The sequence below is a fragment of the Numenius arquata genome, chromosome Z, assembly GCF_964106895.1.
Source record: "Numenius arquata chromosome Z, bNumArq3.hap1.1, whole genome shotgun sequence".
In the NCBI taxonomy this organism is placed as follows: domain Eukaryota; kingdom Metazoa; phylum Chordata; class Aves; order Charadriiformes; family Scolopacidae; genus Numenius; species Numenius arquata.
The window spans coordinates 23,509,668-23,533,516 of record NC_133616.1 but is presented as its reverse complement, the minus strand read 5'-3'; the positions used below and the strand labels follow the sequence as shown (position 1 = coordinate 23,533,516).

The window sequence follows — 23,849 nt, the reverse complement described above, 5'->3', positions numbered from 1 at the left end:
CAGGGAAATAGGATAGGCTAAATCATTTATGAAATATCAGCTGCAAATCTAAAAAGCTTGAAGGAAATATTTTAGTACATAGCTCAATTAGTACTAAGTACATGTGCACTGTTTTAGCAGGTATTACTGAAGAGGAGTGCGAGTAGTCTGAGCTCAGAAAAGTTGGTTTTAACTAAAGGAAACGAAAATTGTTGTTTCATATTTAAAAATTAAAAGTATCCTTTTACTATGTAATTTTTAGGCAGATAATGACAGTAATGGAGGTACTACAGCACATCTGAAGACTACTTTTACAGCAACACTAAAATATACTAAGCCTGGTATTAGCACTAATCAAGAAAAAGCAACTATAAAACATCAGTTGCATGGCAGGTGTGCAAAACACATTCTTGTAGTCTACAGTGTAATGCTTCCAGAATTTTTTTTGGCAGATTGTTCTTAGGTGAAATATGGTGGCTTTGAAATTGCTCCAGAATATTTCACAACCATCTATAGATTTGTCTCTCTAGCCCAGTTCTTGATAGTCTCTGTTCAAAATAAATTTGTGTATACTTGTATGTATGTGGACTGGACGCAATTTTAGGCTTTTATTCTGACCAACTTGCTTCTGCCTTCTTTCCTAGGAAGTGTGTAGAGAGCTCTGGTGCCTTAGCAAAAGTAACCGCTGTGTTACTAACAGCATTCCAGCAGCTGAAGGTACTCTTTGCCAAACAGGGAGCATTGAAAAGGGGGTGAGTACAAATATTATTTATATTTATTGTTTGAAGAAGCAATTTATTGTTTAAAGGCTACCAGAAGAATGAATTAGAAAATGAAAGTACTTATGAGCCACTATTAAGAGTTATTATTTCAGAATACATCTGCATCCTAATGGAAGTATCCTACAGAGTTATTTCACAATTATTTTATATATGTAATTTAATAAAATGTTTATCCTCACTATAGAACTCTATAGCCTGGATCAAAAAAACCCGACCCTGTTACATACTCTATATTTTTGAGTAATTTTTATAAAAAGTCTTTAGTTTAATCCTTATTAAATTTTATAACACCCTTCTGTAAAGGACTGTTCCAACTTTGGGTTGGGCATGAACTTTCAAAATGTGTAACATAGATCTAGAACCTGAAATCTGTTATTTTGTTAGAACATAAAAAAATCGTTATTCCTTCAGATATAAACCGAATTATACAAGCATATAGAAAAAATCTTGCCTTAATAAAAGGATTTTCTAAAAGTCTATATTTCCCAATGACATTTCTGTTTTGACTTTGAATTATTCTTTTAGTAGTATTCAGTTACACAGCTTTTAAGGACTTTGCTATGCAGTGTAATATACTCTTCTGCCTAACAGAAAAGTACAGAAGGTCAATGTTGCAATAGATAAGTCTAGTGCTACTGTAGCTGTCTGAACATGTGAATTTTGATTTTAAAATGATATTACAGAATCACAGAATCTTCATGGTTGGAAGGGACCTTTGAGATCAACGAGTCCAACCATACATACACACACACACACAAAAAACAACACCCCCCCCCCCCCAAACCCAACAACAAACACCAAAAAAAGCCACAAAACAAACACCCAACCCAACAATCGCGGGCACTAGAGCATGCCCTGAAGTGCCATGTCTACACGTTTCTTAAATACCTCCAGGGTTGGTGACTCCACCACCTCCCTGGGCAGGCCACTCCAGTGCCTGACCACCCTCTCAGTAAAGTAATTCTTCCTAGTATCTAATCTAAACCTCCCCTGCTGCAACTTTAGACCATTTCCTCTGGTCCTGTCAGTATTCCCTTGGGAGAAGAGGCCAACACCCACCTCTCTACACCCTCCTTTCAGGTAGTTGTAGAGGGCAATGAGGTCTCCCCTCAGCCTCCTCCAAACTAAACATGCCCAGTTCCCTCAGCCTCTGTCTGATATTAGTAGTTTCAGACAAAGTTCTGAAATTAGTTTCAGATTAAGAACAGTAAAAGGGTGTTTCTCAATTATAAGGCAAAATCTATGCAGATCTTAAAGAGGAGAGAAAATGCTTTAATTATTAATTTACAGGACATGTAGTAGGAAAAACATATTCCATATGCCTTTTTTTTCAAGATAATATATTTAATGCAGGTTTGTACAAAGTGAATAGAGCTTATTATATTAAACAATATCCGGTGTCTCTCCAAGAGTTTCTGCATCTGTCCATAAGATTTACTGCGCTAGATTGGATTTTTTTCTAACAAAGACTACTGACATCTATTCTCATTCTAACTTTTGCCATGCTAGCTGAGCTAGTTTCAACAAAGGTTACAGTGCATTTTGACTTGCAATCTGATGTTTAAACAAAAAGAATGAAAGCCTTTGGGCAGCTGTCACAGTTTATTAATGCTTGTTGACGGCTTCATTCAGGGCCCATGACCTAGCATCGTTCTGATGGCTTTTCCATGCTGAGTTTGGAAATATTGGTAAACCATATTAAATAAATTCATTAAAGGGGTCATTAAAAAAATTGGAGTGCTTAGAGTTAGCCAATGAAAATAGAAAGACCTTCGCATTCTACCAAAAAGTTTACCTTTTATTAGAGTAATAGAAAATGTTAGAAGCCCTACTCTTAAATCAACAGTCTGGGTTTATTTTGGAACCACCACTCCTTGTCAACGACAAGGAACAATTTACCTCAATTTATATGTTTTAAACCATGAGACTACAAGCAACAAGTTGAGATGCTTTAAGACACTGTTGCTGTGTCCTCTTGCCAGAGGCTTTAATCATTTTTTTCCCAGTCATCAGTATCTTGTTCCATTATTATATTTTAGAGGGAAATGAAAGGACCTGTACTGTTTTACAAAGGTAAACTGTTCATGCCTGTTAACAGCAGAGAATTGTATCTGTAAACTGCAGCTTCAAAGGTTCCTGTAAATTAATAGTTCCTGATAGCAAAAACCAAGAAAATACAAGCTCTTTCCAAATATGTAGCTCTCTACTGCACGCTAGAGAAAATAATAGGTTACAATTCTATAACACTACCACTATTTAGATTCATATTTTATATTTATATTTATATTTATATTTATATTTATATTTATATTTATATTTATATTTATATTTATATTTATATTTATATTTATATTTATATTTCAGTGATGCCTGAAGGCCACTACCAAATTAGGCCTTGTTTTGCTGGGCTCTGTCCAGATATATAATAAACGATGTTCCCCATTCTAAAGGCCTAATCAGATCTCAGAGTACTTCATCACACTCAGAGGGTCAATTTCTGCTTTTAGTTACACTAATGTAAATTCAGTGTAACTATGAACTCAAAGCAAAATTTGATGCAATGTGCATTAACATCTTATTGGCAGAGTTGGGAGGGATTTCTACAAGTAAAATGTCCTAACACTCTATTATAAAACCTTCTTTCAGTTGCTTATATAAACCTGCCAGACTTTTAACTCTTTGGGTTGAAATTTTGCACAGTAGATGTCTGCCTATGCCTAAAGGTTTTTAGAGTGTTTTCCATAAAAGTTACTCACCTGTTTTCTGCGTGCAGGGAAAGAGAATAGAGTGGTTTCTTGCTACTGATGGAACTTGCACATCTGTTCTGTTTTGAAGCTATAATATGTTCATGCTTTGGTGAAGGGTTTTACGTATCGGCTAGGTTCAAAAAGGTACACTTTTTCCTAATTTGTAATAATAATTTTAAATATACGTGAAGTTTCTCTCTGGTATACCCAGAGATGTGTTTGTGAAGGTAAACTAACTGATAGACTTTTAAAAATATTCTGATGAGGAAATGGTGCATATAAAATAATAAGACCAAACTGATATGAATGATTATTTTGTCTTTGAATTTAAAGTAATAAAAAAATAACCTTTTCTAACATCATTGCTTAGATCCATGCTAGGGATGTAAATGAGGGGCAAATGTGCAAAAAGTGAAAATTAAATATCTAATATTTTAATATCTAGATTGAGTGATGGTTTAAGTTATTATTGGACATTAAGATAAGGTAAATTTAAGTTATTATTGGACATGAAGTTTTCTTGCAAAATAATTTAGAAACAATGTTTGAAAATACATTGATAAAATTGAGATGGCAAATTTAAGTTGAATTAATCTCCCCCCAAGATGAAATCAATTTTCCTCAATGATAGAGCACTTCCTGTGTGAGTATTCAAAAAGCATACTATTATAAATCTTAGTTCTGTTAAACAGCTAATATTCGTATAAAAGTGATCTTGAATGTGTCACAACAGAGTTTTTTTCAGACTGCTTACATTATTCACAGTTTTTTGCACATTTTATACGTGTTCAAAAACTGTCTTACTAGTTGAACTAATTGGAAATTATTTATTCAGTGTTAGAGAAGAATTAATATTTCAGTTCTAAACCTTCCTTGAAAGATTGTTCTTTTAAAGCAGCTATCACCTCCTCCTGTTTCCCTATATACTGGTTACTCAATAGTCCTTACCTCATTATAGCAGGTGAGGTTGCTACACTTTGTGGAGGAAGCATGTTTCTGTAGTCCCACTAGAAATAATGAAGATTTTGTTAATTTTGAATTACTCTGACGGAGATTCTATGCATAACTGACTTCTGGTGAAAGATGAGTTTTCACTAGAAAATTAAGAAGAGACTGGAAAATTTCACTAAAAAATCAAGAAGTGAGCATTAAGTCCTCAGATTTAACTTCAGTAGAGGAATAAAAACAGCATTTAAGGAGTTTTTACAGAGGAATATGGAAATGTGGAAGACAGTGTTTGCATGGCAGAGGAAGTTACAGAGTACAGGGATTTTACACAGCTTTGGAAAAATAAAGTGGGTAAAATGCACCTGCCATTCATATACAAGTATAATAGTATAGACTTAGGATGGTTTGCGTGTTCTGTTTTACATATGTGATATTCTTGTGGTTTTAAGTTTAACTCTAAGTGTCTTTCATTTCTTAACTTTGATCTTGACATGTTTGTAATACATATAATGTATTTTTAATTGAATTATTAGCATACTTAGAAGCATTTTTAACTTTTGACTTTAGTGTTAGATAACTGTTCATGGATTTATGTGGTATATTTAATAGAATACTGCAAGGATATTATTGTCTTCAGTTAATACAATCATTATGACTTAGTTTATCACTATAATGAGAAGAAAACCAGAAGATTTTAATCCTTCATGTGTAATTCACATAAATACTTCATTCTCTCTCATAATTGTACCATTAGAGGCATTGCAAATTACTGTGCCATATGGATATATCTATATTAGCTAAAAACTTGAGTTCACTATACGGACTGCATTATGTGTTATGCAGACATTCAGTGATAGTCTGGATTTAAGAGAAGCTCCATATGAAGGGTACATTCCTCTGATGGATGCCTGCTTATTGGCATAAACGTCCAGTTTGTAAATTTAGAACTCCAAGGAGGGTAAACCCTCCTTTCCTCAGTACAGCTCCATGAAACCTTGTGTCTTTGTGGTTCTTTTTGCTGAGGAGGGGTGTGGTGGGTTGATCCCATCCAGCAGCTAGGTCCCCACCCAGTTGCTTCCTCACTACCCCCCAGGGAGGGGGCGGAGAATCAGAAGGGCAAAAGTCAGAAAAACTCATGGGCTGAGGTAGACAGTTTAGTAAGGGAAAGGAAAAGAAAGAAAAAGTGAAGAAGAGATGAAAGGCAATCAACTCACGACCTCCCACCAGCAGACTGTTGCACAGCCATTCTCTGAGCACTGGCTACTTTGGAAATATCCCCACCCCCAGTTTCACCGCTGAGTATGGTGTTATAGGCTATGAGGTATTCCTTTGGTCAGTTTGGGTCAGCTGTCCCTGCTGTGTTTCCTCCTGACGTCTTGCCCACCCCAAGCCTACTCACTTGGATGGGCAGGCAGAGAAACCGAGAAAGCCTTGGTGGTGTGCAAGCGCTGTTAAGCAACAGCTAAAACATTGGTGCGTTATCCACACAATAATGTGGAAATAACAAGGAAATATTATAATAAGGAAATACTATATTAAATGGTAGCATGTGTTCCTGTGCAAAACTATGTTGCATCTAGGTGCATTTGCTGATGATAAGCTACATATTTTAGTATTAATATATCATTTTAATGTACGTTCTAGAGAGCTACACACTTAGACTCTGACATGTTTGACAATCTAGAAGTACCTTTTATTCAAAATGAAATTTCTAATGAAAAAATAAGAATTTTAATTAATTTTCTGTAGCTAGTACTCTGTACAATCGTTGTTCGTATCAAACCCTGTTGATATCAAACTCCTATTAATTCCTTTTCTTTTTTTTTTTCCTGAGCAATGACTGAAGGTTAAACTCTCTTTGCAGTTTCTTTCAGAAAAATCTTGTGTAATTCAGGTCATTTTGAATGGCTATATTTACTTGTTTATGTATGTCCCGCATTGCTGGGACTGAGGCATTAGGACTCAGGAGAAGAGAAGGCTTGGCTTTGCTGAACCTATTAGTATAAAGTCAATACTGAGTCTTCCATTAGTGCTTATGGGTGGACAAGGATATATCTGTTTGTCCATATCTTCTGTGCGTGTCCTGGTGCTTTCTGTCAAATTCATATGACTGATTTTGGACACAGAATTTGTTTGGGTTTCTTTTTGGAAAGGGTTAATACTATGTCTGTTACGTAAATTTGGATGCCCACCTTTTAGAAGTGAAATATGCAGGTTCAGGTCACAGCAGACCTGAGGCCATGCTCTACTCTGTCATCTAAGCCTGTAACGGTTGGAAAGCATTATCTAACCGAGCTACTCTAGGTTCTCAGTGATGCAGTAGATACTGTTATGGTTTGAGAAAACCCATAACAATTTATTGTCGTGTAGACAATTATTCTATCACCTGATGACCTCTCCACACCTGGAAAGGGGAATCGGGGAACACAAAGAAACACGAGGGTTGTAATATAAATGGATTTAATAGAGTAAGACTAAATAACTAACAATAATACTAAAGAACCGGTATTAAACACGATACTATATAAGATATACAAGGATTATACTCAGCCAATTCTATCAGCAGGAAGCTGTGCACTCCCAGCAGTGGACAACAAACGTCGGACACTGCAAGCGCAACGGCTTCAGGAGGAAGGGAAGGGCTCAGGGGTCTGGCACGGGGGCAAGGAGTTCTCTGGACCACTGCCATCAAGGGAGAGAGACCTACACAGCAAGCTTTTCTAATTTATATTGAAAGTGACGTTCATGGTATGAAATAATCCTCTTGGCCAGCCTGAGTCAAGTGCCCAGGCCTCGCTCCTCCTCATCCCTGCACCTGGCAAGGCTCGAAAACTCTGGGACCTTGTATCCCACATAGCCTAGCTGGCTATAAAGTAAATATTTTCATGAATTAGGACATTAAAGTTTTCTAAAAGTGCAGTTTTCCCCAGCATTAAAAGAAAAGTTAGTCAACCAGATTGTTGATCAAACCATGGGCTCCAGGATTGTTTCTGAATGGTTTAAAAAAGGTTTCTGGCTAAGGAAATGATAAGCTTATTTTAACAATTAGCCATTTATGCTAATTGTCTGTCATTTTGTATGTCCGATGAAGTAACAATATTGCAAAGTTTAAGTGTTTGCATGAGTGAAGTACCCATGTTCATTCTGTCCCTGAACAAGTGGCCAGTGATTATTATGTAACGATTTTCTGTACCATGTCTAATGCCTTGGCACTACTTTTATTATGTCTGTAGCATTAGTATAAATGAAACACTGCAACAAATTCTTCTTCCATTGTAACCTCATCCAGATTTTCTTTTTTAAAATGTAAAGGAGTACATTTTTAAAAATCCTATCAGGGGGAATTTTTCATTTTGCGTAATGAAGCTCCTACATGAATCTTAAGTGGAGGGTGTTTTACTAAGCTAATCTTAGAAATGAATCTTAGTGTTTAAAATAATGTAGGCAATTTGCAGTTCCTTTAATTCGAAACATTAAGGAGGATGTATGAAGAAAAAAGAAGATCTTTATTGTATGCTTGCTTTAACTTCTGGTGTGTGTTAGAGACCTATAATTCAGGACTTAGTGAAGACAATTAACAAATCACACGCACCCTCACCAATGTCTAAACATGGCTAGAAAAAGTAAAATATTAGTCTTGTTATCTATACAGAGAATGCTAATGCCTATAATTGGTCATTGCCTGACCCTTATATTTTTCTGTCCTGATAACTCTGTCAGCCTGGAAGCTAATTTTGTGCTTTTTATGAAATCTTTCAGTGGTGCTATCAGGGAGAGTGCGTACCTTTTGGCACTTGGCCGCAGAGCATAGATGGCGGCTGGGGTCCGTGGTCAATATGGGGAGAGTGCAGCAGGACCTGCGGGGGAGGAGTCTCCTCATCTATAAGACACTGTGACAGTCCAGCGTAAGTAGCTAAAGTAAGCCGGAGCCAACAAAAAGACACATTTGGAAATTATTCAAAACTGTGGTTTCACATGTTATCTGTAAAAATATTTTGCTAGTTTGCCAACATTTGTCTTCAAAATAGCAGACAGAAACACTTAAACAGAAGAAGTTCACTAGACATACTTTTAACATTTTTAATTTATCTTAGGTACTGTAAAGATAACTGGATTTATATTTAGCAGTAACCAGAATTATTTTATTTCTGCAATTTGCTGTTCATGCAAAATATATTTAAATTATGCCTTAGATAGATTTCTTTCATAAGACATATTACCTCTAATGCTTGTCTAGGATATAAAATAACTATGCCAGTTACTTATTACAAAAGCAGCACACAATTTCCAAGCTTTTGCATACAACTGCTTACATATAAACCGTAGTTAGCAGTATTATGTCACATACGATTTACATACAGCATTTATATGCTCTCATGTCCAACACTTAGTTGTGACTTCCTGCTGACTCTAAAAAAGATTGAGCAACTTCTGTCCTTGCCACTACTCCCTATTGGTCCATATACTCTCTCTGAAGAGGGGCCAGCTTCTCCACTACAGCTTGTTTGTTGTGTGTATCTGTACTGGTCCTGTCATCTGTCCGCTTTCCAGTGTCCTGAGCACTGTTCCAGAGAAGGTCTGTCAGGTAAGTGCTCCTTTAGGTCTTTGCAGAAAGATAGTTTTATTACTTGTCATATCCCATAATTACTCTTTCCATCACCATTATTCGTTTTTAAGACCACTTTTCTTGAAAATACTAAGCTTTTGTGCTTCTTTCATGAAAATCCATTCTGTGCCTTTTGTCACTCCTTTCTTACCTTTTCCTTTCTGTACACTTAGGTTGTTTCTTGTACGTATGTTTTGCAAGCCAGGTTGCACACATCAGCTTTACATTGTGCTCTGCAAGACAGACATCATAATGTCACATTACTCTTGCTTAACATGGTCTGTTCACCTCTTATCATTAGCAATAACTATCAAATCTGGCAAATAGCGCTACTTACTGAATGGATTCAAAAGCAAAAATTATCTGTATGCATCAGCAACATGTCAGACTATGTTACTAAGAGAATAAATTAGTATTTTTTTCACAGCAGTGTGTAAAAATGCTAGTGAAATGCTTGTTTGGAGCATGGGTAATTTCCTAAGATTTTTTAACTACTCCTGTCACCATGTATATGCGTTGGCATGTTGAAAGGTGAATGAATTTTAAATGTTTAACAGTACAGCAAGCAAATGCATTTGGGGGGGATATGTCTGTATTAGGAAAAAAAATCCTTTACGTTCAAGGATAGTGTTGCCTGGTTAAATATTTGTAATGTGAAAAGTGTATTGATTTTCTTTTTAGTTAACTGTAGATTAATTTCTTTTTTTTTTTTTTTTTATTATATAACAAACACGAAGTGTTTTTCCTTTTTGCTTTCAAGTTATGAGCCAAAGAGCTGATGTCTGATTAATCTTCCATTTAAGTCAATGTTAATTCGTTATTTGACCTCTGTGGAAGATAGATAAGGTTCTTGAACAGTTTTGTGAATTTAAGAGCCAATGTCTTATTACACTAATAAAAACCTGCTTCCTCTGGAGTTCCTCAGATTTAATACTGCTTAACTCAAATTAGAATCAGATTCTTGAGCTAGAAAATGCAGTCTTTGCTGGCTGCAGTATTTAGCAGACAATTTTTCTTAATTTTGTTATATTTTCAAGAGTAATATGAGAAGATTATTAGAAGAGAAAGTATCACATAGGTTGTTTACACATTTTTTACTCTAGTTTTACAAAGCAAGCTAATAATTAAAAACAATGCCTTTGTGGCATGTTCAAAATACAATGAAACTGCATTGCTTGAAATCTGTGCAAACTAGATTAATACCATATGAGTGACAATCTTCAAGTACCCAGTATTGTTTTGTATCTGCTTCAACTCAAGTAAATGTTACAATTCTTATTAAATAAAATATTTTAAAATCTCACCTTAAAACTTCCATGTATTTCTATTTTTATTTATATAATATGTATCTCTTGGACTTGTATTTATACTAATAATGCTTTAATATATCTCATGAACTTGTGTTTGTATTAATACATATACTAACACATAAAACATTTTTTTCCAGGCCTTCAGGTGGAGGCAAATATTGTCTTGGGGAAAGGAAGCGATATCGCTCCTGTAATACTGATGTAAGTAAATTCTGTTCCACTCTAAAAGTATAATGAACTTGTTGGGTTTACATTTTAATAGGAATGGGTGCATTTTTTCTCACTTCAGAAAAGCTGTGAATTCTCCATTTTATTGGCAAAGAGTCCTTTAGGGCACTTCTGTATTTCAGGCAGCCTATGTGTTGTGCTAAATGTTAGGATCCCTATCTCACTGTGATGCTCAGCTGGAGTGAGTTCAACTTCATCATCCATGTTAAAGGTGAGCAAGGAGCATTCCACATCAGAGTACAGGTCTGTCTAGCCCAGTGTCTTATCTCCTAACAGTGGCAAATAACAGGTGTTTAGGGAAAAATTACAAACTTCTGGCAGCCAGGGCATGACTTTCCCATGGATATATCATGTAAGTTTCCAGGAGCTGGGTGTCTAAAGACTTTTTGAGCTTTACATCGTATCTGTACCACATTAACTGCCACAAATGGAAGTATCCTCCATTAATCCACTTTCAAACCCTCTTACCCTTTTTATATCTTTATAACTTCCAATCCTAATGTGTTACACAATCCTCATACATTCTGTGAAAAAATACTTCTTTTGGTGTGTTTTAAACCTGCTATTTTGCCATCGGGTATTCACTGGTTCTTGTGTTACCAGAATGATCATACAGTTTCATTTTAGAGCAGAGCCCATCAAATAGTGAAGTACACCCTGGGGGGGGGGGAAGAGTATAAATGTATAAAATCAAATTATGAACCTAAATTACAAATTCAAGTAAGTTAAAAGTTGAACCAGAAAAAAGTATAGACCAATGAAGAATTTCACTAGTATATTTCCAAGTCAGTAGCACTACATAAACAGGTTTTCATATTATTTTAGCTTCAAATTCATCTTAATTTTCTTCTTGAATCAAGAAAGTTCGTAACAGTGGGAGAGTCTGTACCTAAAGGTATTGTTTCATCTATTTATCTCTGGATATATTTCAGGAAAAAATACAATAGTTAATATGCTGATTCCTTGAAAAAAACTTGTTTTTATGATCATTACTAATTATCATTTTAGTTCTGCAAACTTGTCTGTCGAGGCTATTCTCATTATTACAGATTTCCAAATTAACAATGACTTTCCTACTGCTAATCACAGCTGCTCTGCTCACACAGGCAAGAATTGTGTCAAGCCTTTTGGCCACAGTGTTGTAAGAGAAACTGAAGCTGAGCTGCTGTCCAGTAGGACCTGTAGAACTTTTCAAAAAAATACAACTTTCCAAATTACAGTGCACCATTCTGAAACTTTGACCATCTTATTTTTTTCTATAGATGTGTATCTTCGCGCTTGACTGTCTTTGAGCGATTTTCATTTGAATGGATCCAGCTTTTAAACTTGTATCTGTCAAGTCTTGGCTAACTTTTCTGTTTATTTGGGATTGATATCAGGCTAACTGTAACCTAGAATATTCTATTTGTCCTTTTCAAATAATGACCTTTTTACTTTAGCACTGTTTCAGTTTCTACACATAGTCTAAGATTTGTTTAAAAATTGACAGTGGCACACTGGAGCTCTCCTCCCTTAACTCTTTAAGGACTCTTGTGACTTAATATCCAGGCATTCTTACTTAAAATGTTTATCTTCATATTATTTAGCATCTGCTGCTGTAACTAGTATACAAGAAAGTTTACATAACCATAAAATGGTTAGAGTTGGAAGAGACCTTAAAGATCATCGAGTTCCAAGCCCCCTGCCATGGGCAGGGACACCTCCCACTAGACCAGGTTGCTCAAAGTCCCATCCAGCCTGGTCTTGAACACTTCGAGGGACGGGGCATCCACAGCTTCTCTGGGCAACCTGTTCCAGTGTCTCACCACCCTCACAGTAAAGAATTTCTTTCTCATATCTAATCTAAATCTACCCTCTTTCAATTTGAAACCATTACCCCTCATCCTATCACTACACTCCCTGATAAAGAGTCCCTCCCCATCTTTCCTGTAGGCCCCCTTCAGGTACTGGAAGGCCATTATAAGGTCTCCCCGGAGCTTTCTCTTCTGCAGGCTGAACAACCCCAGCTCTCTCAGGAGAGCTCTCTCCTAGGAGAGGTGCTCTAGCCCTCTGATTATCTTCATGGCCCCCCTCTGGAAACACTCCAACATGTCCTTCCTGTGTTGAGGACTCCAGAGCTGGACACAGTACTCCGGGTGGGGTCTCAGCAGAGTAGAGGGACAGAATCACCTCCCTTGACCTGCTGGCCACACTTCTCTTGATGCAGCCCAGGATGTGATTGGCTTTCTGGGCTGCCAGCGTGCATTGCCAGCTCATGTTGAGTTTCTCATCCACGAGGACTCCCAAGTCCTTCTCCTCAGGGCTGCTCTCCAGCCATTATCCGCCCAACCTGTATTTGTGCTTGGGATTGTCATGTCCCAGGTGCAGGACCCTGCACTTGGCTTCGTTGAACTTCATGAGGTTTGCATGGGCTCACCGCTGGAGCTTGCCCAGGTCCCTCTGGATGGCACCCTTTCCTCCAGCGTGTTGACCCCGTGCCACACAGCTTGGTGTCATCAGCAAACTTTTTGAGGGTGCACTGTATCCCACTGTCCATGTCTCCGACAAAGATGTTAAACAGCAATGGTCCCAGTACCGATCCCTGAGGAACACCACTCGTCACTGGCTTCCACTTGGACATTGAGCTGTTGACCACAACCCTTTGAGTTTGGCCATCCAACCAGTTCCTTACGCACTGAGTGGTCCATCTGTCAGATCCATGACTTTCCAATTTGAGACCAGGATGTCATGTGGGACAGTGTCAAACGCTTTGCATAAGTCCAGGCAGATGACGTCTATTACTCGGACCTTGTCTACCAATGCTGTGGCAATATTGTAAAAGGCCACCAAATTTGTCAGACATGACTTGCCCTTGGTGAAAGCCATGTTGGCTGTCACCAGTCATCTCCTTATTTTCCATGTGCCTTAGCAGAGATTCCAGCAGGATCTACTCCATGATCTTGCCGAACACAGAGATGAGACTGACTGGCCTGTAGTTCCCTGGGTCTTCCTTTTTTCCCTTTTTGAAGATAGGGGTTATATTTCCCCTTTTGCAGTCAGCGGAAACTTCACCAGGCTGCCGTGACTTCTCAAATACAATGGAAAGTGGCTTAGGAACTTCATCTGCCAGCTCTCTCAGGACCCATGGATGGACTTTATCAGGTCCCATGGACGTATGCACCTTCAGGTTCCTTAGATGGTCCTGAACCTGATCTTCTCCTACAGTGGGTGTTTCTTCATTCTCATAGCCCCTGTTTTTGCCTTCTTCGACTTTGGCGGTGTGGTTAGAGCCCTTGCCAGTGAAGACCGAGGCGGAAAAGTCGTTCAGTAACTCAGCCTTTTCCATATCCTGGGTGACCAGGTCTCCTGTTTCCTTCTGGAGAGGGCCCACATCTCTCCTAGTCTTGCCTTTATCCCCAACATATCTATAGAAATTTTTCTTGTTATCCTTGATGTCCCTGGCCAAATTCAATTTTTGAATATTTAATAATATGTAAACCTGCTCCCTCACAAATATACAACAATTTTTTAATGCTTTTTTATTATTAACAAATGTACCGTAGCTACCTAATGATACCATTAGAATGTTGGTAGGATTTGTTTTATTCTTATCACATTTTATTTCTTATTGTCAGAAAGTTTTATTCTTGCTTGGTTTTGCTTCTCCTATTCTCTCTTTATTTGTTTATTACTGAGAGGAAGCTTACAGGGTAACAGAAGGAACATCTAGAAGGTATCTGAGGAGGCCATTCAGGCTATTCCCTAGCTCAAGGAAAAATCAGCTGTCCCTAAACCATTCTTAAGTGTTGGTTAGGCAGCTGACCTCTTTTGAAATAGCTCCAGTCTGGGAGGTATCATTAGGATTCTTACAGTCAGGACAATTTTCGTAAAATACAGTGTATGTTTTCCAATCCTTTAAGATGGGATCCTTTCCCATGCTTTAAGACCCTGACTTTCTCTTTCCCCAGTAAGAAGACAGCTCTATGGGAGTCTTTCCTGTGTTTTGCAGACAACTATCACATCTCTTCTTAGTCTTCTTTACACTAGACAGTCCCTGTGTTAATAGTCTTTGGGATCTGAGTAGTGCACACCTTCTTGAAGCGTGATACCCAAACCTTTGCACAGGATTCTAGCTGGGCCTGTCAGAGATAAGTTTAACTTTGAACTTAGTCTGTCATCTTAACAATGGGATTCTGCTTATTCATTTCAGTATTGTGTTCATTTTTCTTACAGGAGTGACAATATTTATTTAGTCTGTGTTGATCCGTAATGCCCAGATCCCTTTCTTAGGAGCTGCAGTTTAGAGAGTCATTCCTCAGCTTGTGCTTGCACTGTTGATTGTTCCAATTCAACTGTAGTAATTTGCATACATTGCTTTATTGCAAACTACTGCTCCAATTTGTCAAAATCTTTTAGAAGTTATAGTCCTCTCTTCCAAAATGTTTGTTCCCTACCTGTACTCAGATTTCAGTCAATAATTTAAACAAGGTATTGGAAAGGAAGCTTTACATTTCATTGTCTAGGTCTTAAAAACAAATCTTGAACAATTACAGACTCGGGCCTGATAATTTGGAAATGCTATTCTTACGGTTTGTCTGTGAATAATTTTTTTAGCATATTTTTGGGGAATGGTTTTCCAGTGCATAAACATATTGGTACTTAGAGAAATTTAAACTTACAGCCTTAATGGTTTTGACGATAGTAGTCTATTTCTTTTATAGTAATATTTACTGTTCTACATAACTAAGAATTGCTGAGACTAGTAGATTTTGTTCCAAGATTTATGATAGTCCTTAGTGCTTGACATTTTTAATGGAATGGTGTGTTTGATTAATGTAAGTGCTAACAGCATGCAAATCTCTCATTGTTTTTATGAAAAATGGGGGTTTTTGTACATCTTTTCTGTTGAAGTTTATTTTGCAGTGTCAACATTCATTGCTGTTTTGTAATTGTAAATGTGCACTCCCTAAAGCTCCTGCTATTCATAAACCAAAAAAACCACATTTTGACTTCATTTTTCTGTCAGAGATGAGTTAGTTCTGTTGCCCTTTCTTTTGACCATTTTAATTCTTTGGAAACAGTGCAGACACTCCTACTAGGCTTATTTCTCATCAAACACTTCTAAAGCCATATATGACTTCTTAATTCAAAAGGCATCTGCTAATGGAAACATTTAGATCAGCAGAAAAGAACATTAGCTAATGAGTTGTGGAAACAAAAGGGTGATAGAAGGAATACACTCATCAGAAACTTATTTTCTACCCCCAACCACACTATCTCTAACAAAAATATATGTGTTTTTCCAACCAAAGTATTTTTAATTTAAAACAAATACAAAATGCTAATAGAATTGCAAGCCACATAATTTCTCAGTTAAAGTAACTAAGTATAGGATGTGAAGTTTAATTTGATATACATCTAAAACTGTAAAAGCCTCCTAATTTTTTATATACGATAAGAAACATGTTTTGCTTACAAGTTCTGTGAATGGTTTATCTATATAAAAGTATGTGTATATACATACCTTTAAAAGATTTTTGTTCTTCAGTCTTTTCACTTAATAGAATATAGGTAAATGCTTTTTGTTGTTTCCTTCCATTATACATATATTCACAGATACTGTTCATTACTTTCATAATTTTAATATTTACAAGCCTATTTTTTCTAAAATGCATTCATGTGAAGAGATATGTCTTGGAACAGTACCAGTGTTTCAACTGTGACCCTTCTGGCTGTGTTTCTCATCTTCTGTGAGGAGTAGTGTAGCCTTTGTTAACAAGTAACACAATCAGTTCAATTACTGAAATCTGCCTGACTTTAAGCTCCAAGATAATGGATTTCATTGAGATAAGATGTTTGGTGTCATGTCAATGTTTGTTCAATGTTTGGCTAACACTCTTTAGATTATGCATTTTTGCTTTTGTCTTAAGTTTTCTTATATTCTTATTAAAGTCAATGCTTTTTTAAACTTAAAATTTTAATTATTTCATCATATTCTTCTGACCTGATTTTAAGTTCTTATCATTTCTCATGATTTTCAGTCTCCTAAAAGAGAAACATGTTCGAACACACACATTGCTTGAAAACAGTTATCCATGTACTGTAACTGCATAAAAGTAAATTTTCTTACCCAATAAAAAGAAGCAGTTGTTGCACTTTTACTTTGGGAAGAGTATGTACACAGACAGTGCAAAAGAGCTGACATTTTGTAAATGCGTATTTCTATACCTATGATTTTCATAGAATCATAGAATCATGGAGTACCAAGTTGGAAGGGACCTCAAGGATGATCTGGTCCAGCCATTCTTGGCAAAAGAACAGTCCAAACAGTATGGCTCAGTACCCTGTGCAGCCAAATCTTAAAGTGTCCAATGTTGAGGAATCCACCACTTCCCTGGGGAGATTATTCCAAGGGCTGGTTGTTCTTGTGAAAAATTTTCCTCTTGTGTCCCATCGGAATCTCCCCAGGAGTAACTTGTACCTGTTACCACTCGTCTTTTCCATGTGACTCCTTGTAAAAAGGGAGTCTCCATCTTCTTTGTAGCCACCCTTTAAATAATGGAACCTGGTGATAAGGTCTCTCCTAAGCCGCCTTTTCCCAAGGCTGAACAAAGCCAGTACTCTCAGCCTTTCCTCATATGGCAGGCTTCCCAGTCCTTTGATCATCTCTGTGGCCCTTCTCTGGACCCTCTCCAGCCTGTCCACATCTTTTTTGCATAGCAGGGACCAAAACTGAACACAGTATTGCAGGTGTGGCCTGAGAAGCGCTGAGAAGAGTGGGATAATGACTTCTTTATCTCTGCTGGTGATACCCTTGTTGATGCAACCCAGCATCCTATTGGCTTTCTTTGCCGCAGCAGCACACTGTTCACTCCTATTGAGTTTGTTGTCCACCAGAACCCCCAGATCCCTTTCCACAGAGCTGCTCCCCAGCTGGGTAGATTGCAGCCCGTGCTGCACTCCTGGATCATGTTTTCCCAGGTGCAAGACCTTACACTTGTCCTTGTTGAATTTCATCAGGTTGTTTTTTGCTCGCTCTTGCAGCTTATCCAGGTCTTCCTGCAGGGTGGCTCTCCCTTCCAAGGAGTCCACTTCCCCATTCAGTTGGTATCATCAGCAAACTTCATCAGGGTGCACTTGATCTCATCATCTGAATCACTTATGACGATATTAAACAGCTTTGGGACCAATACTGATCCCTGGGGAACCCCACTTGTGACAGGTTGCCAGTTTGAAAAGGAGCCGTTTACCACCACCCCCTGGGTGCTGCCTGTCAGTCAGTTCCTGACCGACTGCGCAGACCACTTGTTTAGGCTGTAACACATCAGTTTCTCTAGGAGGAGGCTGTGGGAAACTGGGTCAAAAGCCTTGGAGAAATCCAAGTAGACAATGTCCACCACTTGCCCCTCATCAACTGAGCAGTTTACTTTGTCATAGAAGGTGATCAAGTTTGTCGAGGATGATTTTGAATGTATTTCTTGAGGTCATAGCCTTTAGTTTTACTTCCTCTCAGGTATTAGTGAGATATTAAAAAAGATAGGAAAATTACGCAACAACAACAAATTTACAAGTTGCGTTTTATGCTTCAGATTACAGAATGTAGCTGGTTCCAGGCTATGATTTGGCAACTGCAGTCTTCAGAAGGACTGCCTGAAAATTTTACTGAATCCACCTGAAAGTTGGATTCAAACTAATGATTTGGACAAAGAGCAACTTCCTGAGATGAGACCCAGCTCTTTTCAGTATTCACTGAGAGGACTTAGCCACTGAAATGGAAACTTAATCTATTGTAAAGGTCACCAAATCTGCCTGTGGATTGATGGATCTGCATTTTTACAGCCAAAACCACAGGGTTATGTAAAAACTTTGATATCATCGGTATCTTAGTTTGTGAAATTAATTTATCAGTAACTTGCAGTATAAGAATAACCAGGATTTAATCTGCAGGACTACCAAAACCAGATAAAATATCAGGAAAGCAGGAACCGTTTATGTGGGGCTTTGCTCCCACAGTTCCTTTAGCTGCTCCGAGGTATTACCAGCCTTGTCAGTAGTGAGATAGCAGACTATGCATACTTGTGTGTAGCTGGTTTTCTGTCAGACTGCCAGAGTTGTGTGCAAAAAGAAAAGAGGATATAAACAGTGATTTTAGCAGTTTAAATTGTGGCAAAAACTGAATAGATATTTAATAGGGTAAAAGAAAGGCTTTGCTTTGCTTACAAGTGGACCTCTGGATGTTGCCTTGTACAGCCTTTCTTGCTCAAACCTCAAACGGGTTGCCCAGGACCATGTCCAGAGACTTTTTGTATATTTCCAAGAGGGAGATTCCACCATCTCTTCGGGCAACCTGTGTAAGTGTTCAGTCACACTCACAGTAAAAAAAATGTTTTGTGATGTTCAGGAGAAACCTGTGTTTCCATTTGTGCCCATGCCTCTGGTTCCATCATGGGAACCACTAGAAAGAGCCTGGCTCAATACCCTCCCTTCAAATATTTGTGCATATTGATGAGATCCTCCCCTGGCCCTTCTCTTCTTCAGGCTGAACAGTTCCAACTCTCTCAGCCTTTCCTCATGTGAAAGATGCTCCAGGCCTGTCATGGCCCTTTATTGGACTCTTTTCCGTTATGGCCATGTCTCTCTTGTACTGAGGAGCCCAAAAGTGAACACAATACTGTGGATGTGACCTCACCAGTGCCAAGTAGAGGGGAAGGATCACCTCCCTAGCCTTGCTGTTGACAGTCCTTTTGCAGCCCAGGATATGATTAGCCTTCTTTGCCACAAAAGCACATTGCTGGCTGATGTTCAACTTGGATTTTCTGCAAAGGTCCTTTCCAGCTGGTTGTCCAAGCATGTATTGGGCCATGGGGTTGTTCAGCCCCAGGTGCAGGACTTTGCATTTCTTGTTGAACTTCATGAGGTTCCTGTGGGCCCATTTTTCCAGCCTGTCAAGGACCCTCTGGATGGCAACACAACACCCTGGCATATCGACCACTTCTCCTTGTTTTGTGTTAACAGCAAATTTGTTGAGACTATACTTTTCCCCATTATCTAGATAATTTATGAAGTGATATTGTTGCCTTAAAATACATCCAAGATCACCATCAAACAGGAGAAGTAAGACTACATCTCAAAGATCAGATTGTGAGATATTTTTTTAGAGTATAAATATGGAAGTCTTGATCCATCTTTACTAATGTTCATATTTTATTGTTTTGTCCTAGTATAACTATTTAGAAAAAGGATTTAATTAGGGCTGATGATTTAAATAACTTGTGAGGGGAACTTAGTGCAGGTAAAACACCACACATGTAAATTAGCACCCAATCAATTGGGACTGAAGAGTAGGGTGTAGTGACCAGTATCAGATTCAGATTGAAGCTTGAGGTTAGTCAAGTCTGACCCTTCTGCTGCTTAGAGAATATGATGCAAAGAGGTAAATTTAATTTGTGTTACTATTAAAAAATCTTTAAAAAATTCTTATTATTTTATTTACGTAATTACTTTTTATTGTCACTGTTATCACCTAAAGGATTATTGAATTAAAGTAGTTACACTGCTTTGTTTTTTCCACCAGTAAATGTATTATACTCAAAAATGTATTTTTAATTAGAAGGAGATAACAGAGTGATTTATAGAGTTAGTTTAAAATTTAAATACTGTCTAATGTCCACTATTTTAATTTATATCACAACAGCTTCAAAATTGGAGAAAAATTTCCCAGTTTCTGGATCATATTGAAATGGGCTGGCTGTTATAAGAACTTGATTGATGTGTACTGAGAATCATAATTATTCTGTTAATATTTGCGTTGTGCAAATTTTTATAATCCGTGTTTATAGAGACTTTTTCACTTGAATGCATTTCAGATTCCTGAACAGTGCTAACTGGCACTGTTACGTATAGAATACATAGGAAGACAAGTAAAACTGCCATAAAATGGACTCTTTTTTTGCTTGCAATATAGTAATATTTATTAACACGTCTGATTTCTGTCAAACAAATTCTTTTCTCTTTCAGTCTAAAAATGATTTTAATCTCTATTTCAAATACTTTGTCTGGTGAAGCTTGCAGTTTCAGCAGGTACTTAAACATCGATAACAATGTTTAGTGTACTGTCTAAATTCTTGGTGTGTTCAAGATTAGTTGTCATTATCATTTTGAACCCTCTGATGAAAAATGTGAGAAACAGCAAAGAATTCTGTTTCTCCTATAATTTCTGAAATTAATTTCACCTATATCTACCCTTATTCCAGTAGAAAAGATACTTTACAGTTTTGTAATGGGTAGTGCAAAGTAATGACAATTTAAATGAAAACAGTTTATTTCTTCACACTTGGTGAATGGTAAAAATCAGAGCCAAACATGGTATCTGTTCTCATGCTCAGCCTTAGCACAATGCGTTTATCAAGGCTACAAGTAAGCAGAGATGATATAGCTCTCTAGAAGATGTCTTAATAACATGTTATTAAGTACAGCTGCTTGGTGCAGTATAACTGAGCCTACAGCACTTACCAAAATGGGTTTGTTTTAATTTTTTCAGCTGTTTCAATTTGTGTTCATAAGGAGGTAGCTGATGGATTGATTATGAAGCGTAGTTTGATGTGATTCTGATTTATGGAAACTGTTAGGTAACACTTTTGTTTAAATTAGTTCACTTCATGCCAGCCTAAGATCACAAAATAGACACTTCAACTGTAAAGCAATAAAGAAAGTTTCAGAATCAGAGCCACAAGATAAAGTAGGAAACCACCTCCTAGTCTCTTGCCATATAAGCCTATAATAATTTTCTTTTATGTTGATATTTGGAATAAATTAACCTTTTTTTTTTTTTTTCCTCTTTATTATTTTAGCCATGTCCTTCAGGGGCCCGTGATTTTCGAGAAAAGCAATGTGCGGATTTTGACAATATGCCTTTCCGGGGAAAATATTATAACTGGAAACCCTACACTGGAGGTAATTGTTGGCTTTGCAAAAATGTTATCATAGGTGACGTCGTCAAAATTACATAAATGATATAGAGAGAGTAATGTTTGTAAATGGAATGTTTTTTATTAAAATATAATAAGATAAGTTTGCTAAGCTTTTGTGAATTCTTGAAAATGTTGCAGAAGATCCATCTCTGTTCTGGTAGAGATTTGGTTTACTGTGAAGGGGAGTGAGCACTGTTGTAGGGACTCCACTGTAAAAATATGGAGCCCTTCTCCACCAGCAGTAGCAATAGAATTAGAGATTCCACAGGTGATCTGTAAATGCTTTTCATGCTACAGGGATGAGTTCAGGATAAAAAAAATCTCAGAAGAGGTGTTCCTTTCTTAAGGTCAGAATATTAGGAAAAGGAGAAAGAAGCAAAAGCATTTATAAGTGTCTCTAAATACTACTTAAATAATTGCATTATAAATAATGCCACTCTGTGATAAAGGGATATTTTGCAGGAGGGAAGAAGGTTGTAATTTCTTTTTCTCTTTGAGACAGTTTAATCAAGTTTAGTTATGTTTCTATCATTGTTCAAAGTTTGTAGGTTTCCCTTTTATTATTTTGTTTTTTCCGGTTCTGAGCCCTGAGTGAATAAGTCCATGTTCCCCCTTGTGTTTTTGTATTTTATTGACTTGAATGGCTTTACTTTTAGTTTTTTAGATTAAAAGCCTAAAAAGGATCATTATGATCACATAGTTTGAGCTATAGTGTGATCCAATAGGACTACATTCCTAATTGAAATAGTCTGACCTTGGTTTTGAAATTCACCCTGATATACTTCTAGCACTACAATCTTTCGTTATTCTTGTTTTTCAAATGGTGAAGTGGTATCCTTATTGTTTTAAATTGTTCAATAATCATTAGGGTTGTATTAACCTAATGGAGTCATTATGGAGCCAGCCAACCTTGCCATATCTTACTTTGTGAAATAATCTTTTTTGCAAGAAAGAAGAGTCAAGTAGAGAAATCAATAAAGGGAAGTTAAATTAAGTGTATACATTATATGTGTCAGGTATGAGATAAGATTGTAACTTTCAGATCTCTTTATGCGTATCTGTTTTTAACTAATTGTTAATTTTTCAAGATTTCTGTTGTTTTGTTGGTTTTTTTTCATTCGTTTTTGTTTTCCAGGTGGGGTTAAACCATGTGCATTAAACTGCTTGGCTGAAGGTTATAATTTTTACACTGAACGTGCTCCTGCAGTAATAGATGGGACTCAGTGCAATGCTGATTCACTGGATATCTGTATCAATGGGGAATGCAAGGTTACAAATGTTTTATGAACTACTTACAGATAGCTTTGTTTTGTCTGGTATCTCCTACCTTTAATTACAGTACTTGTTTGTTGCTTATATGAAATGCGAGTGTTGACGGGTCCAGTTGTTAATGAAGGAGTAAGATTGAGACAAAAAGATAAAAAAGGTATTGCATAAATTAGAAATATCATTTGAATTTCAGTAGCTTCTCACAGACCTTTATAGAATCCTTCATTTTGTCTTCTTTTTTCTTGCTTCCTGGTTTCTGTTAAGAATCAATGGAAAGGGCAACAGGAGATAAACAGATTCCTTGCACTGTTCCAAAGCCTGTTCCGTTATTCCCATTAGAGTGCCACTCTGGCTGAAAAACAGTAAATGTGAACATGTTAATATCTTTCTCGCTAACTAGTTCATCCTGTTCCAAACAATTCCACTGCTTCTTTGGTTTAGCAAAGCATTTAATTATATACTTGAGTCTAGATGTCTGAACAGTGCTAGTCACTCTAAAAATTATTTGATTTCACTGAAACCACTAACATAACTAAAGCTTAACCCAATGTTTAAGTTCTTTACTAAACAGAGGGGTAAAGATGTGTGTTTATTGAACAACGTGATAAGTTCAAAAGCATTTGCCAAGTATTAGTAAACTAACCCCCGGCAAAAAGCACAACCTGTGGAATTCTGTTGTATTTTATGCATAAGATTTTAGTAGTTTTGAGAAATCTTTAAAAACTGATAATCAAACTAAGTCTTAAGTTGAAAATGAGCTATGTAATAAAGTTGGGCATCTGTCTTCTTGATGAATCAGAAAGTCGAAATGTAAATTGTTAGAATACTATTTTGTCAATTACTTAAAGTATTTTAACTTCTCTTATGTATTACCTGTGTACAAGATGGTAGATAATATTGCTAGACAGCATATAAAGTTAGGTAGCTTTTTTGTATAAATTCTGAAAAACATTGGCAAGCTGCAGTGGTAATTCCATTTACATCCTACTTGTTCACTCTCTATTTTTTTAAGGATCCAATTGTCTCTATTT

The 23,849-nt window shown here is 37.0% G+C and overlaps 1 protein-coding gene across 3 annotated transcripts in view; it reads left to right on the top strand.

Annotated features, from left to right (window-relative positions):
• Window positions 1-23,849, top strand: part of ADAMTS6 (ADAM metallopeptidase with thrombospondin type 1 motif 6) — a 153,059-nt gene that overhangs the window by 91,364 nt on the left and 37,846 nt on the right. For all 3 annotated transcript variants that reach the window (XM_074166099.1, XM_074166098.1, XM_074166097.1), the window contains 5 exons: window positions 624-731; window positions 8,216-8,361; window positions 10,510-10,573; window positions 21,430-21,532; window positions 22,685-22,818. In XM_074166099.1, the coding sequence (XP_074022200.1) occupies window positions 624-731; window positions 8,216-8,361; window positions 10,510-10,573; window positions 21,430-21,532; window positions 22,685-22,818 (555 nt within the window). The remainder of the gene's footprint in view (window positions 1-623; window positions 732-8,215; window positions 8,362-10,509; window positions 10,574-21,429; window positions 21,533-22,684; window positions 22,819-23,849) is intronic.